Source organism: Centruroides vittatus, unplaced genomic scaffold (genome assembly GCF_030686945.1).
Source record: "Centruroides vittatus isolate TY-2023 unplaced genomic scaffold, ASM3068694v2 contig_726, whole genome shotgun sequence".
NCBI classification, from domain to species: Eukaryota; Metazoa; Arthropoda; class Arachnida; order Scorpiones; family Buthidae; genus Centruroides; species Centruroides vittatus.
Genome location: NW_027122463.1, coordinates 1,633,318 through 1,647,645, shown reverse-complemented (window position 1 = coordinate 1,647,645; position 14,328 = coordinate 1,633,318). Strand labels below are relative to the sequence as shown.

Sequence of the window (14,328 nt, the reverse complement as noted above, 5' to 3'; positions counted from 1 at the left end):
GCCAAATAGTGTAATCGTTAAACAAAAACTCTCTCAGGATCTGTAATTATTTCAGAAAATCCAATTATCACAGAACTAAAGAGATATAATTATCATTAGAAGTTTTTCAACGATTAATAGAGAAGAAAACATTTCAGGAAAAGAAATAAATTAAATTTAGAGTACTTAATTAAATAATAAAAGAAATTCAATAGATACTAATATAAATAAAAGAGAAAATAATACTCAGGAAAATATTCCCGTATATTTTGGAAAATAAATTGTATTTTTATATTAAACAGAATATTTTATATTTGAAATATATTGCAAATTCATTTATCAGAAGTATTTCATACCACCAAGTTCATCTATTTTAATTTATATGAAACCACTGCAAGACGAAGCCTTCTACAATTTATTTCCATGTTATTAAATAAATAAATAAAACGATTGCTTAATACAGACAGCCAAGACATTTTATTTTGAGGTCATTCTATCCGCTAGGCACTAAGAGGCCCTTTTTTATACCTATCGTGGGTTCGGTCAGGCCTATAATGGGACGACAGACTGATGAAGTTTGGATTTTTGATTCTTCAGAGCAATAGGATTTAAGTATTATTAGTAAGCTGATTATATTATAATAGGCGTTTGAAATACCAGACAAACTCTCCAGAATTGCGGAAATTTGCATGAATGAGGTGTGGTATACAGTAAAAACCAGGGCCACAAAGTCGGACAGCTTCCAGAGCAAAACAGAACTGAAACAAGGAGACGCCATGTCTCGTCTTCTCTTTAACATCGCTCCTATAAAAAGTTGTCAGAATGGCCCAAGAGATAGACAATAAAAGGGAAAATGATTCAAGAGACAAACTGTCACTTCTAGAATATGCGGATAACATTGTCACAATTTGAGCATCTCAAGGGGTGGTGACGAGATTAACGTCAAAATTAACATCAGCTGCCAAGGGCATGGGTCTGATCATCAATGAAGAGAAGACTAATACACGGTTATTTCTAAAAAGGAAGAATCCCACAATGAACATCTGACTGTAGACAATATGACATTCAGCACTACGGAATCCTTCAAGTACTTAGGGGCTGGCTGACATAAACAGAAACAATGACATCAAGAAGAATATAGGGACCCGCTTGCTACAGGGAAACAAAATCTACTTCGGGCTCACAAACATACTAAAAAGCAGACTCCTTAGTAAAAGGACGAAGCTAACAGTATATGAGTCGCTGATTAGACCTAGGATTCTGTGTGGATGTGAAATATGACCAATGACAAAGCAGGAGAAACTACAATTACAGAGATTTGAAAAGAAAATACTAAGGGAAATCTTCGGACTTGTGGAAGACTATGATGAAAATGGTATCATTATCAATGGAAAACCAATATGGAGGAGAACAAACCAGGAACTGCAGACAACCTACAGCAAACCCATCATCACACAGGTGATTAAGGCCAGAAGATTACAGTGGCTAGGCCATATCGTAAGGCTTCCTATAATGGCAACAGCTTCACGAGGGCTTCACTATGAAGGGAAAGGGAAGAGACCAAGAGGCCGTCCCAGAAAAAGGTGGATAGATGGGGTCACTGAAGATTTTCAAGACCTCGGAATCGAAGATTGGCAGAGGCAAGCTATAGACCGAACGAGATGGAGAGGGATTGTGACTGCGGCTAAGAGCCTCCAAGGCCGATAATGCCAGACGAAGAAGAAGTAATCTGATTATATTATAATAGATTTAATAGTCTCGGCTATCCGGCCTTCGAGCCAATACTTTTAATTAAAGAAGTGTTTATGTACTATCCTCGCCTAAAATTGCTTTGTTAATAAGAATTGTAAGCCGAGGATGGCAAAATGATTGCCCATGAAACGTTTCTTTAATGAAAACTATTGGCTACCTAAGTTAAGTAATTGCTTTGTTTATTTAATAACTTGGACCAGTTTCAATAAACTTTTATAATTTTACGTTACGTTATGAGATAATTTATATTATTAATTTTCGTAAGAAAATCATAAAATTATATATACCTGCAAACTTCCTCTTGGACAATATTCAGTCACTAGACAACAATGAGGAGGATCTAAACAAGCGCCTAAAAATCTAACAATATGATTATGCTGAAGATCTTTCATCTAAAACAAAAACTTATTATTTAAAATATAAATTTATATAGTAAAATAAATAAAAGTACCAAAAGTACCCTCTTAAGTTCCAAGAGTAAAGACCGAGAAAATTCTATTTTGTTTTTATTGACTGCTTTGATGGCAACAACCGTCCCCTTGAATAAAATAAAAACATTATAATTAAATTAATACGATATTTTTCATTAAATATATTATTTACTTTATAATTATACCTTATAATAACACGTTCTAATAAATACTTGTTTACTAATATCTCCGACTGGAAACGTTTCGGTGGAACAAGTACTCTGAAAATTCGTAAATCTTATTTTCATATATTCGTATTGTTAACACGACGACAGTTTATAAATATAAATCAAATAAATATTTGAAGAATAATAAGAATTAATATTGTTTAAGCAATTTCTACAGAACAATTTCATTGTCACTAAAGGGCAGGTGAGTGAAGTGAAAGTTTTAAAAATAAAAAAAATTATATAAAATAATAAAACATTTAATGGATGAAATAGTTTTCTTACAGGTATGCTGACACGATTTAGACTAATTCTAGATCCTAAATGTTTACAATTTGAAGGAATAATAGCAGTCAAATATTCGTATTTAATCTTCCATGTCATCGATGCTAAATCCGCTTCAAGTTTAAAATGTCTGAAATAAATAAATTAAACTGATAAAAATAATTCAGATATTTTAAATATTTTTATTATTCTTATCAAAGAATCAGTTTAAGAAATAATAATAATTCTTAGCAATTTTAGAAAATCCCGTAAAAAACTAATTTTTTTTTGCCAAAAATGACGAGGTTGATTTGATTTGGCTTAAAATAATCAAATTTTAATATTGTTCGAGTTTAATATTTGTCATTAGTTTTGTCCTGTAACGCCAGGAACAGGCCTATATGCTAGTTTAATTATACTATATATTAGTATATTTTTACTACTACAGATATAATTAATGGACCGTGTGGCACCTTTATTAATTATTAAGCAATGCTTATAGCAAATACCTGATAAAAAAAACTAAAAATAACAATATGAAATGTAAATTTAGAAGACAACGGGATAGTTATAAGTAAAAGTGAATACCGCGAGTTGTGTATAAAACATATAATAGTTTTTCATTATATATTTGTAACAGTACAACATAATGCTTTACTCCTACACAATGTCTATGCTGGGTCTGATATTGTGTCCGAAATACGAAAATTATATAGCGAGAGTGCAGCAAGACACTCGGATGTTAACAGTGTCTTATGTTACAGATGGAATCTTTCATTGTCGTCTAATTCATTTGTAATCAATTAATGATATTCTACAAATTGTTCTCTTATTGATATGAATCCAATATCTATGTTTTCTCTGTTTTTTTTTTTAAATTTAAATACATTAATGCTGTTGCACTTTCTGTAAGATATTCTGAATTGTCTTCTGATAAACAATTCATGACGACGTGTTCACCGTGATAAATAGAATCACTCAACAACCCATGTGAGTACAGGTGTTGCCTTGAGTCACGTGGAGTGGGCTAAGTGGTATTCCATCTTCAAAGCTAGAGACGGAATACTCCTACTTCTCCCCTTACGTAATAAACAATCGAACAACAATAAACACTTTGTCTGTTCCATAACGTCCAGTTTTAGAAGGACATAATATCCTTCAGGAGTGCTTCTTGAACACAGTTACCTCCCCCACACACAACCACAATGTTATGTAGTGATAAAGAACTACGCTACAAGTGTTTTATTTCAACCTTTGAGTTTTATTAATTAAAATAAATGAAATAAAATCCTAAAAAGTTTAAAATAAAGAAAACAACTTGTAGTATGTATATGAATAACAATATAATTCATCTCTATAAATGTTTAATATTTAAAAAATTTTGTTCAGTGTCAATATTCGTAACTTTCTGTTAATATACACATATTATTGTTCGTAACAATTTAATTAATATTTATAGAATTAAATCATAATTTGAATATTAATACAAAATAAAGTAGATCAACGGTCGATACCTGTATCAGTTCATATATAAAATAAAAGAATAAACATAAATAAATTTAAAATTAATAAATAATTGTATAAAACCATTGCATTAAATTTTTAAAAGTAAGAATAAACTTTCATTACGTAATAAGCTATATTTAAAATGTGATTTTTTTTTCTATATATTTTTTAAAAATCAACTGAATTAAATTTCATGCCAATGAAAATCTAAAATATTAGGAATTCTCTAACTTTTAGGAAAGACAATTTCAGATTGTTTATATGACATTATTTCTATCAAGAATGTTCAGATTCACTCAACTGAGATGTCTAACGATGTGATGTAATTTCCCACAGGAACAATCTCGAAAGTACATACATCCCGTAAAAATCTAATTGGAAAAGGGAACGGGTATAGGCCAGTTGAATTCAGTAAAACTTTTCAAATAAAATCAAACGAAGAGAATATTTTTTAAATTTTATTTTAAATTAGTAAAAATTTATTTCTTAAGGAAAGACAAACCTGCTGATTTATCAGGTGAATTTTTATTTTGTAAATAATTTATATGCATACAATAAATTTTACGTTCCCGATTGTTATATATAACAGAAGAAAATTATGACGATCGGTAAAAAAAGACCCACGAAAAATATTTACATTTTTGGACTCGGGAGACATTGAAACGTCGAGAAATGCAAAAAATTTGGGGTATTTCCGTATGTATGGATGTTAATGTATGTATGGGTGGAGGAACACGATTTTGTTCACTCAGTTTGAAGCTTAATAACTCCTGTACGTTTTATCGAAAATTTTTGAAATTTTGTAATGAGGTTTGGACATTAGAGTGATTGATGCTGTTAAATTTTCGTGATTAAAGGTCGAGGGAGTGGGGAGATAGAGGTGGTCGTGTGTCATATCTCTAGTTCGGTGTGACTTAATGACAATTTTACTTGTTAATAGCATTTAAAATTTTTTATAAAACTCATCTCTATCCTCAAAACTAAGATTTTTGCCGTTTTATAATAATTAATAATATGAAAAGTTATTAAGATAAAATATAACAGATGGCACCACACACCCTGTGTTAAGTTTATTGCCGGGAAAGTTACCCAACTCATTGGTGGATTGTATGTTAATGAATTGGAAATTAATTAAACTTTATGACTATTAACAGTATATTATTAAAAAATAATAGCAAGTCTACAATGGAGTGAACGTTAGGTTTGAAAAAAGCTCTGTTATCTCGAAAGGGGGGTAAAGAGACAAAATTAAAAGCAAATAAATAATTTATTCTTTATTTTGAAATATTATTAATTGCATTTATATTAGAATAAATATCAACTGTATACTTTCTTCTAAATACTCAAATAGTTTTACGTTAAAAATAGTATATAATGAAGTATATAATGTGCATGTGTATTTATTGTATGAGCGTATTCATAATATATCTGAAGATGAACAAGGAGAGTTTAGTAAACACATAAGAGAAAAAACGAAGCATTCTCTAGTTATGTGAAACGTTCTAATAAATATTACTTATTTTAAATAATGAAGAATAACTGCGAGCAAAGATAGCAGAAGCTTTTAATTCAATACAAAACAGTTGAGTTTTTGTAAAGATATAACGATCAATGAAAGGTAAAACACGTGGAAAACACTTTAAGCATCATTTAAAATACTTTCTCATTAATGAATATGCTACCTTAAAATAATTGATTTTTAATAAATTCATGACTAATTATGTAAGGTATGGAATCGCTCTTTATTTTGAAGTAATAATTAAAATAAAAAGTATTCTAAATGATATATTAAATGTTTAAAATGTTTTCCATTTATTTTGCTTCTGTGTATTAAATCATTGATCACACGTTTTCTAAAAAATTCCAGCAGTATTTGTATTGAATTAAAAGATTCTGGTATCTTTTCTCACATTTATTTTTCATAATTTCTTTCATTCATCTAACTAAATCTTTCACATGATCCTAAAGATTTAATTATCTAAAAGTCAACTTTTATGTATCGCATTAATTCCAATCCTCTTCTCATAATTTTTGATTAATATAATTTTAGTTTTCTGTACAATTTCGCTGTTTTCTATTTGGGAAAAAAGTCAAGACTGCTTACATAGATACAATCATATCGATAAAGAGTGTGACAATAATTTATAACTGGCAATAACAGCTTACTGGAAACTACTTTCACTAAGTGTTAGTTACAGAACAAATCTTGTGACAGTTAACATATAGGTTTGCACCGGAAACTTTTTCGGACATAAAAAAGGAGGTTTAAGTTCACATCAATTGTATAATTCCTGAAATAGAGGCTGATAGCTAATCAGTATCCTGCTGAGTAATTTTTGATAAATTTACTACGAATATTCTCCATATTTATATTAAAATATACAATACAATTTACATAATATAGAAAGATATTTGTAATAAGTAATAGCTTACATATTAAAGCATAATTTAAATTTTTTTATATTTTAGCCTATTTATTGTTGTATTAAGGCACAAAATGCGGATTTACAGAACAAATTTTTGTACATCGATATTTTCGAAAAAATATAAAATACACGAGATGATTTTTTTTGGGGGTTTTAAGCAAATATTAACTAATTAATTGAACCATTTAATTTATAATTTTATTTTCTTTCAGCTATTTAAACAGTAAGAATTAGACTTAATTATTATAGAAGTAATATAAACAGTTATTTTAGAAAGAATATAGAAGAAGCAAGGATAAAAATGGGTTTTTGGTGCAAAGAAGGAAGTACAAGAAAATCTGATAACCACTATTACGATAAAAGAAACTGTCTTAGTCAGGTATTTTGTAAAAAACTGTCTTAGTCTTTTAAGATTAGTTCAAAGTTTGTATGACCTTTCAACCTTTATTAATGTCTTATTGAAGTTTAAATCTGATCAATTAGTTTTCTGGTAACTTTTTAAATTGATAAACATAAATTTTATAAGGCATAGGGTATACTATATAAAACATAAACAAACATAAAGCTCTTTAATTGATGAAGCATTGTTTATGCAAATTTCTTTGTGTTTTATTTTATCTCAATTGTCAATGTTTTTCTTCCAATATTAAGATTATAATAACTTCTATTAACAAGTGGTGTCAGTTTTTTTCCCTACAATTTATCCAATTATTCGAACTTTAATTTGTTAAAATTCTCTAAATATAAATTAAAAAATATATTTAACAGTTTATAAAGAATAAGAATCTAAATATTTAAGAATTTCTTTATAAATGTGTAATAAAATATATCTAAGAGTATTAAATAAATTTATTATAATTTGCATTTTAAAGTATTAATTCTTGGTCTTACCTGTAAATAAAGAAAGAAGATATGCAAAGGAAAACAATAACGCAGGATAAAACAGCACTAACAATAGCATATTGAGGAATTTCTACAGAAATAAAAAGTTTATTTCAACATCTTTATAGCTTTAAAAACTTTTTATTTATTAAAATTTCTGTATATTTAAGTATTCAAATAAGAGTAATTTTATTTTATTTCATTTTATCATATAGTTTATTTATAATATATAAAAAATTATTTATTTTAAATTAATATACCATCATCGGGGCATTTTGAACCATCGAAACCACAGTTTGGAGTGTCGGGAGGAGGTTGCAATCGATTTCCAGCCCAATGGATTTTCTTATTTGGTAAGTTTACGAACTGCTTACTAACCCCGTAATAGTTAGCAACTACCTAGAAAAAAATAATATTTACAAACATTTTAAACGTTTAAATAATCATTTATAATTTCACAAAAAAGTTTAGAAAAAATTAAGGAACTTTTACCGAAATACAAGCCGGCCCTTAATTCAGTTATCCGAGGTTTCTATAAATATATTCAAGTTAACTGAGTTTGGGCCATTCTGTGTATAATTATAACGATAAAATTGATTTTTTTTCTATATGAAAAATACGAAAACAGACTTTTAATTTCCTGTAGAATGAAAATAATATAATAGGATTCTGTTTATGATTAGTTAGACCCCCCAAAAATGGAGAGAAAATAACAAATTCAAAACACTTATTCTAGATTGGCGAATAGATAAAAAAATATTCATTCAAAGTGTAGAAAGGAAGCACTTTAGATGAATAGGAAGTTAGACCTTAATGCCATTAATTCTTATCAAAGATATAACTAGAAAACTTTTTATCTGTTAATGGAATGTCTTGAACAATCGCGTCTAGCTTTTATCAGATGGGAAATTTATCAAGTCTTGGGAACTTTCTGATAAATGAAAAACATTATTTCCTCTTTAAAAAAAGGCAATTTTATATTAGAGTAAATTGAAAAAGTCAAAGAAAATATCAAGTAATAAATACACATTAATAATTATATAAATGTCATATCTTTTTATATTAATAACATGTTTTTAACATCTTTCTTTTTATATAAAAGAAGATTTATATTGAACAGGACATAATTTTTGTTTCTGAAAGGTTGTTGGATACTTCCTTATATATTATTTAAATAAATTTACTGTTTTTCGAATCCCATAATGTATTTTTATAGTCTGAATCTATGTTAGATGAACGTATATAAATAAAAATATTATTTGTATGAATAACGATAGAGAATATTTCAAGATATACATGAAACAGCCTACGACGGTTCTTTTATGTACAAACTTTGATAGTTTTTATTAAAGTTTTATGTCGTAAATATTTCTTTTCTTTAAACTTTCCTTTAGAAAACTTAACTAATAAACTAGCGTGTAGATAATAAAGATGATCTAATAAATCCATCATCTTTGTAATAATTGAAAACTCAACGTCCACATTACTGAAAAATTGGATAAACTAATACATATTTGTTTTAAATTTTTAAATTTCATATAATTTCGTATTCTAAACTATTGCAGGGGCGTAATTAGAAAGTTTAGATCATTTACCTTATTTTGTTTAAGACATTAAGATTTCTAATTACGCCGCTAAGAATATGTTTTTTAAAAAATATAATCGTTTAGAAAATACAATACAGTGAAACCTGTGTAAAGCGGATTCATACGGTACCGAATACCTTTTTCTGTTAGGCAGATTTCCGTTTTAATAAGGTTCCGTTTTGGATAGATGCATTCAGTAGGAAAATGCTAAATAAAACGAAAAAATAAGCAATTTATAAAAGAAACACGAGTTTTCTTTTATTTTAACATCATATCGTTAACATTATTTGTACGTAAATAGTGTAAATACAAGGGAACATAGGAAACATAAAATCGACATACGGCATCTCTGATGTACAGTAAGTATAGTACTGTATTGTGCTTACAAAAGAAAAATTAATTCTTGATTTCGAAACAATTTTAACAAAAAGTTAAATTTAAAAAGTTTCAAATTGTTTTTCCCGTGTAAAAAATTGATCGTGTAAAAATGAACAGCGTAAAAAGAAGGATAAATGTACCGTACTCGTCACAATGAAGGCTGAGTGGGCCCCAGAGTAGGAATTAATATTTTTTTGCTTACTCCAGGAAACTGAATCACCGCTATGTAGATCAGAAGTCAGTTATCAATTAGTACTTCAGTTTACACTCGTATGACGTCTTATGCACACAAAAGAAACCCTCGATCTACAGTCCTGTTAATGGGCTCTGTGGTCACTACTAAACATGAGATAGAGGTGGTTAGGAAATCAATGGTGAAAAAGTAAAACAGTGTCTTTGCATTGAAAATTTCTTATTGTGTTCAAATTTTATTAATGTCAGTTCAAACAAATATATACAAATTGTAGCTCTTTTTATACATCACCGGGGGGTCTAACAAACTAACAAACAAAAGTACTGCATAATGTTTAACTAAATATTTATTTATAAATAGTAATCTGAACTCTAAACACAAATAGATTTTGGAAATAAAATTTGACGTAATACATTTATTGATTTTTGACCATTAATATTTTTAATATAAGTTTCACTTAATCGAAAATATATAAAATTCCATTTCGGTTCCTGATTGGTCTGCAAAATTCGGTTTCTGTCAGACCTTAACTATCTGTAAAAAATGTAACGATACCAGTGGTAAAGTATCTTTATCGGTATCGGTATCGACAATATCTATCGAGACATCCCTAATAGTGCAGTGTCATTTTGCATTGTTGCAGAGTGATAAAGATAATTGGATAAAATAAACTGTAAAAATAGTATAAATTTATTTAAAATTAATCATTCCTAGTCAGAACAAACACAAAAAATATTAATGTTTCTTATATAAGCCTAATTTTAAAAAATTCTCATATTTAGAAACGGTGTTTGGTATGGGTCTTCGTTATGTGATAGGCTCTTCAGCGATGCTTAAACGTGCTTAACAGTAGTTACGTCACTGATTACAGCATTACATATTTCGTTTCACACATTTCAGTGTTTCGTTTACTTGAAGAAGCATCTCATTAGAAAAATATGTATTTTTAATATTAGCAGAATAATTGAAGAATAGACGTTAAAGTAATTTCTCTCTCTATTTAAGTAGAAATTACTTTGTGATAATAATAGCTTTAATTAAAATGGATTCTTTTTCAATAATCTTTCACTTCTTAAAACTGTAAAGGCTAATAATTTAAGATAAATTATTTACAGAGTCATCACTATGTACCATGTTCAATTTTAGGTTGTTATTTTTTTATAGCTTTTATTATTTGGTTTTAAATATTAATAATTCGTGTACAAATAGAGTTTAAGAATTTTATTAACAATTTTCTTTCAAAAATTATACGGAGTATCCCGTAACTTAAACATTTGTCTACAGGCAAAAGAGATCTTTTCTTTATTGCCTGAGTGTAAATGTTATCCGTTGTAGTGGCTAAAATAACCGACAAGTTAGCACAACTTGTCGGTTATTTTAGCACTACAACGGATAACATTTACACTACAACATAGCAAGTTAGCACAACATAGAAAGAATCTCTGACTGTAAAGAATAACTTTACAGTCAGAGATACACAACATTGCAGAAATTGATACAAAAAAGTAAGCTTTATTTTGTTAAAAAAGCATGTTTAAAATAACCGCCTTCAGCGACGAGATGAAGATTTAAGCTGCTGAACGAGGCATTATGGATGTTACATAATATTTATGGGTCAGAGTTTCTCAGACCTCTGGTATGCGTCTCTCTAGTCAGCGAACATCACGAGGCGCTGCTGGATAAGCATCACGCACCGATGCTTTTTGATCATTCCAAAGAAAAAAATTCGAAGAAATCAAACCAGGAGACGTAATGGCCATGGAAGAGGCCTGTATTGAACTATCCAACGGTTGCCAAATCGCTTTTTAAGCCACTGATGCATGCATACCCGTAAATGAGATACCAAACATACTGTACTTGAACAAATAGCAAGTTATCGAGCCATTCGTCCACTCTAAACACGTGTGTAGACTATTCATATATTAGTCACTATTCAGAGGTGACGTCAATAAATATGGGATCCAGAAGATGCTTCCTCCTCACGTAAAACGCATTTGGTGTTGCTTACATAGGTTGCATCGTGTAGTAAGCTATGCTCGGTGGTGCAATGTGATTATTATGCATTCCATTCTGGAAAACCATTGCCTCGTCGGTCCATAAAATGTGCCGAAAAAATTATCGTTCGTCATTCTGTAAATTTCATGTTGCACCAGTCAAATCGCTGCATTTCTGCCAGTTAACATCTCTGCATGTTTTGCTGATTGCAAACAGCAGCGGAATGGGTGCATAGCATTGCGACGAAATATCTGTATACTTTTAGTTTTTAATTAAAATATAAATATGAATACTCATAAATGTAGCTTGGCTGTTTAAAATATAATTAAAGAATAAGTAGAATTGAAAAAATAGTCATATACTTCTTTACAATGCATACAGTAAATACATGTTAACATATGTTGAGAAATTAAAAGAACCTTTACTGAATTCTCAGTGAGAATTTAGAATCCAACAGAGAGAATGGAGTGCAAATTATAAGATTAAAGAGAATGTTATTCTTTCTTAATGAAAATGGTATTAAATAAAATTAGCCGAGTGATAACTAAATTATGGTAAAATTTAAAGAAGAATTTTAAAAGAAGACGTTCTTTACAGATAGATGAATACACAGATAGAAACAAAGAAAAGTCAATATTTCAACGCTCCTTTCAATAAACAAAAGTGTTAAAATATTGAATTTTTTATAATCTATATTGTAATTTGATTAACATGAACTTTATTTAGAAGAGTTTAAAGCTAAGATGAGAATTTAAATATTTTTCAAATTAGAAAAATCAGTTTAAATAAAGATATAAAAAAAACCTGGTTATAATGTAAATTATAAAGCTTACATTTAAACAATTTTAATTCTCTATAATTCTATACATGTAAAATAAGATCTATAGCAGCGTTATGAAAAAGTGTTATGGAAAGAGTCAGAGACTGTAAGAGCAGTGTATATTACAATGTAAATTCCAAGTGAGGAGAAAAATGGGAACACAAACTGCTATAGTAACACATTTATTGATGTATCTACATCTGCAAACAAACAGAATGTGCGATGAATAAAGATGAAATGTAGTGGAAAAGAAAACTGAAAATTGCCCATCCAAATATTCAACTATCCGATAACATTCAAGACAAGGATATTCGATAGAGAACCATTTTTCTCCGACGCGATACAAAAAATAATAATAAATTTTATTTTTATATTATTCGAATCAACCAAAACATGAACAAAGCTGTTAATAAGTTAACCTATTTGAATATTAAGACACTATATTAGTCATTACAATGTATTGTAAAACTTTATTGTATTTTAGTTCTTTAATTATACTTATTTTTTAAATAATTAAATATGAAGATTGCCAACTTTACAATTTTCGTATTTAATTATTTAAAAAATAAGTATAATTAAAGAATTAAAATACAATAAAGTTTTCAAAATAATGAAGTAGCCTTAACAGATCTATCAAGTTAGGCTAGAATAAAATTACAGGAAAACTTCAAAACCCCGTTATTCATTAGAATTTAAACTTACCGTATATCTCGGCGGATATGACGACCTTCAGATACGACGATGTATAAATTTTTGTCGAAGTTTTATAGTTTTAGCATATATCTGTCCTATAAGACGACCCTCAAACTATCAACGGCCTATGAATTTAGTTTAGATCAGCAATCATTATCTGAATAATAATACTGTATAGCGTATATGGAATTATGTCCTATTTGTAATTTTTCGAATGAACAAATTTTATTTTCTCGCATATGGCGATTTTTGCAAACATTCGCACTAATTCCGGCAATGACCATGACTATTCACAAAAACATTGTACGGGCTATTCTATTTTGTGCACATACCCTACTCTCTTCTAGTAAATAATTACGGTTTGTCTGTCTTTTTATAATGGTTTTAATTTATATAAATTTCAATCTAATTTTTTTGTATCTGTCCTATAAGACGACCCCGGATTTTCGGGGCCATTTTTTATGGTTCAACTATCGTCTTATCCGCCGAGATATACGGTAATTATTTTTAAAAATTCATTTAATTGTACAACTAAAACTTATTTACTATTATGTAAATGTGATTGTGCTTATATTGTGCCAATTCTAGTGATATGTGGTTACAAGGAAACAGTCGCCAAATTTTGACATTAGTCTGAAAACAAAGGTCTATAGGAGTTTTGATAGTTTTTTGTCAAAATGCGAGCTTAAATTTTGGCTCTACAATTATAAAAAATGTTTTAACTTATAATATTAATAGATTTTTATATTTTTAATACAAAAATTGTTTCATTTCCTTACTTATAACTTTAAAAAATGCTTATTTGTTTTCGGATTTCATCATAATTGAAGTTGTTGTATATAATTCTCAGCGAAAGAAATGACTTATAAAAATAAATTCTTCACCAGCATCTTAACTATAATAGAGTATATACAGCTCCATAAACTAATAATATGAAAACATATTAGAAAGTAAATTTGAATGAAAACGATTTATTTATTTATTTAGCGTATGGCTTATACATGACACAAACAAAGCATAACAAAATGGAGTAACACAAAACCAGTAATGAAATGGGAAAGTAAAAATTAGTAAAACTATATACAATTAAACAATTATAAAACTGTACAATTATGTGACTGCACATATACACAAGAATATAAAGAGCGGCCAGAGCTGTAGATCTAATTCGCTTATCCACTTTACGACTTCTGCGGTGAACATTAGAATGTCATTCC

General features: G+C 28.6%; 1 protein-coding gene across 3 annotated transcripts in view; it reads right to left on the bottom strand.

Annotated features, from left to right (window-relative positions):
- The window catches only part of LOC136980822 (atrial natriuretic peptide receptor 1-like), a 294,166-nt gene that overhangs the window by 20,331 nt on the left and 259,507 nt on the right, over positions 1-14,328 (bottom strand). For all 3 annotated transcript variants that reach the window (XM_067277015.1, XM_067277017.1, XM_067277016.1), the window contains exons 6-11: positions 7,707-7,845; positions 7,456-7,537; positions 2,654-2,783; positions 2,348-2,422; positions 2,192-2,269; positions 2,019-2,123 (exon numbers count right to left, since the gene is read on the bottom strand). In XM_067277015.1, coding sequence (XP_067133116.1) covers positions 2,019-2,123; positions 2,192-2,269; positions 2,348-2,422; positions 2,654-2,783; positions 7,456-7,537; positions 7,707-7,845 — 609 coding nt within the window. The remainder of the gene's footprint in view (positions 1-2,018; positions 2,124-2,191; positions 2,270-2,347; positions 2,423-2,653; positions 2,784-7,455; positions 7,538-7,706; positions 7,846-14,328) is intronic.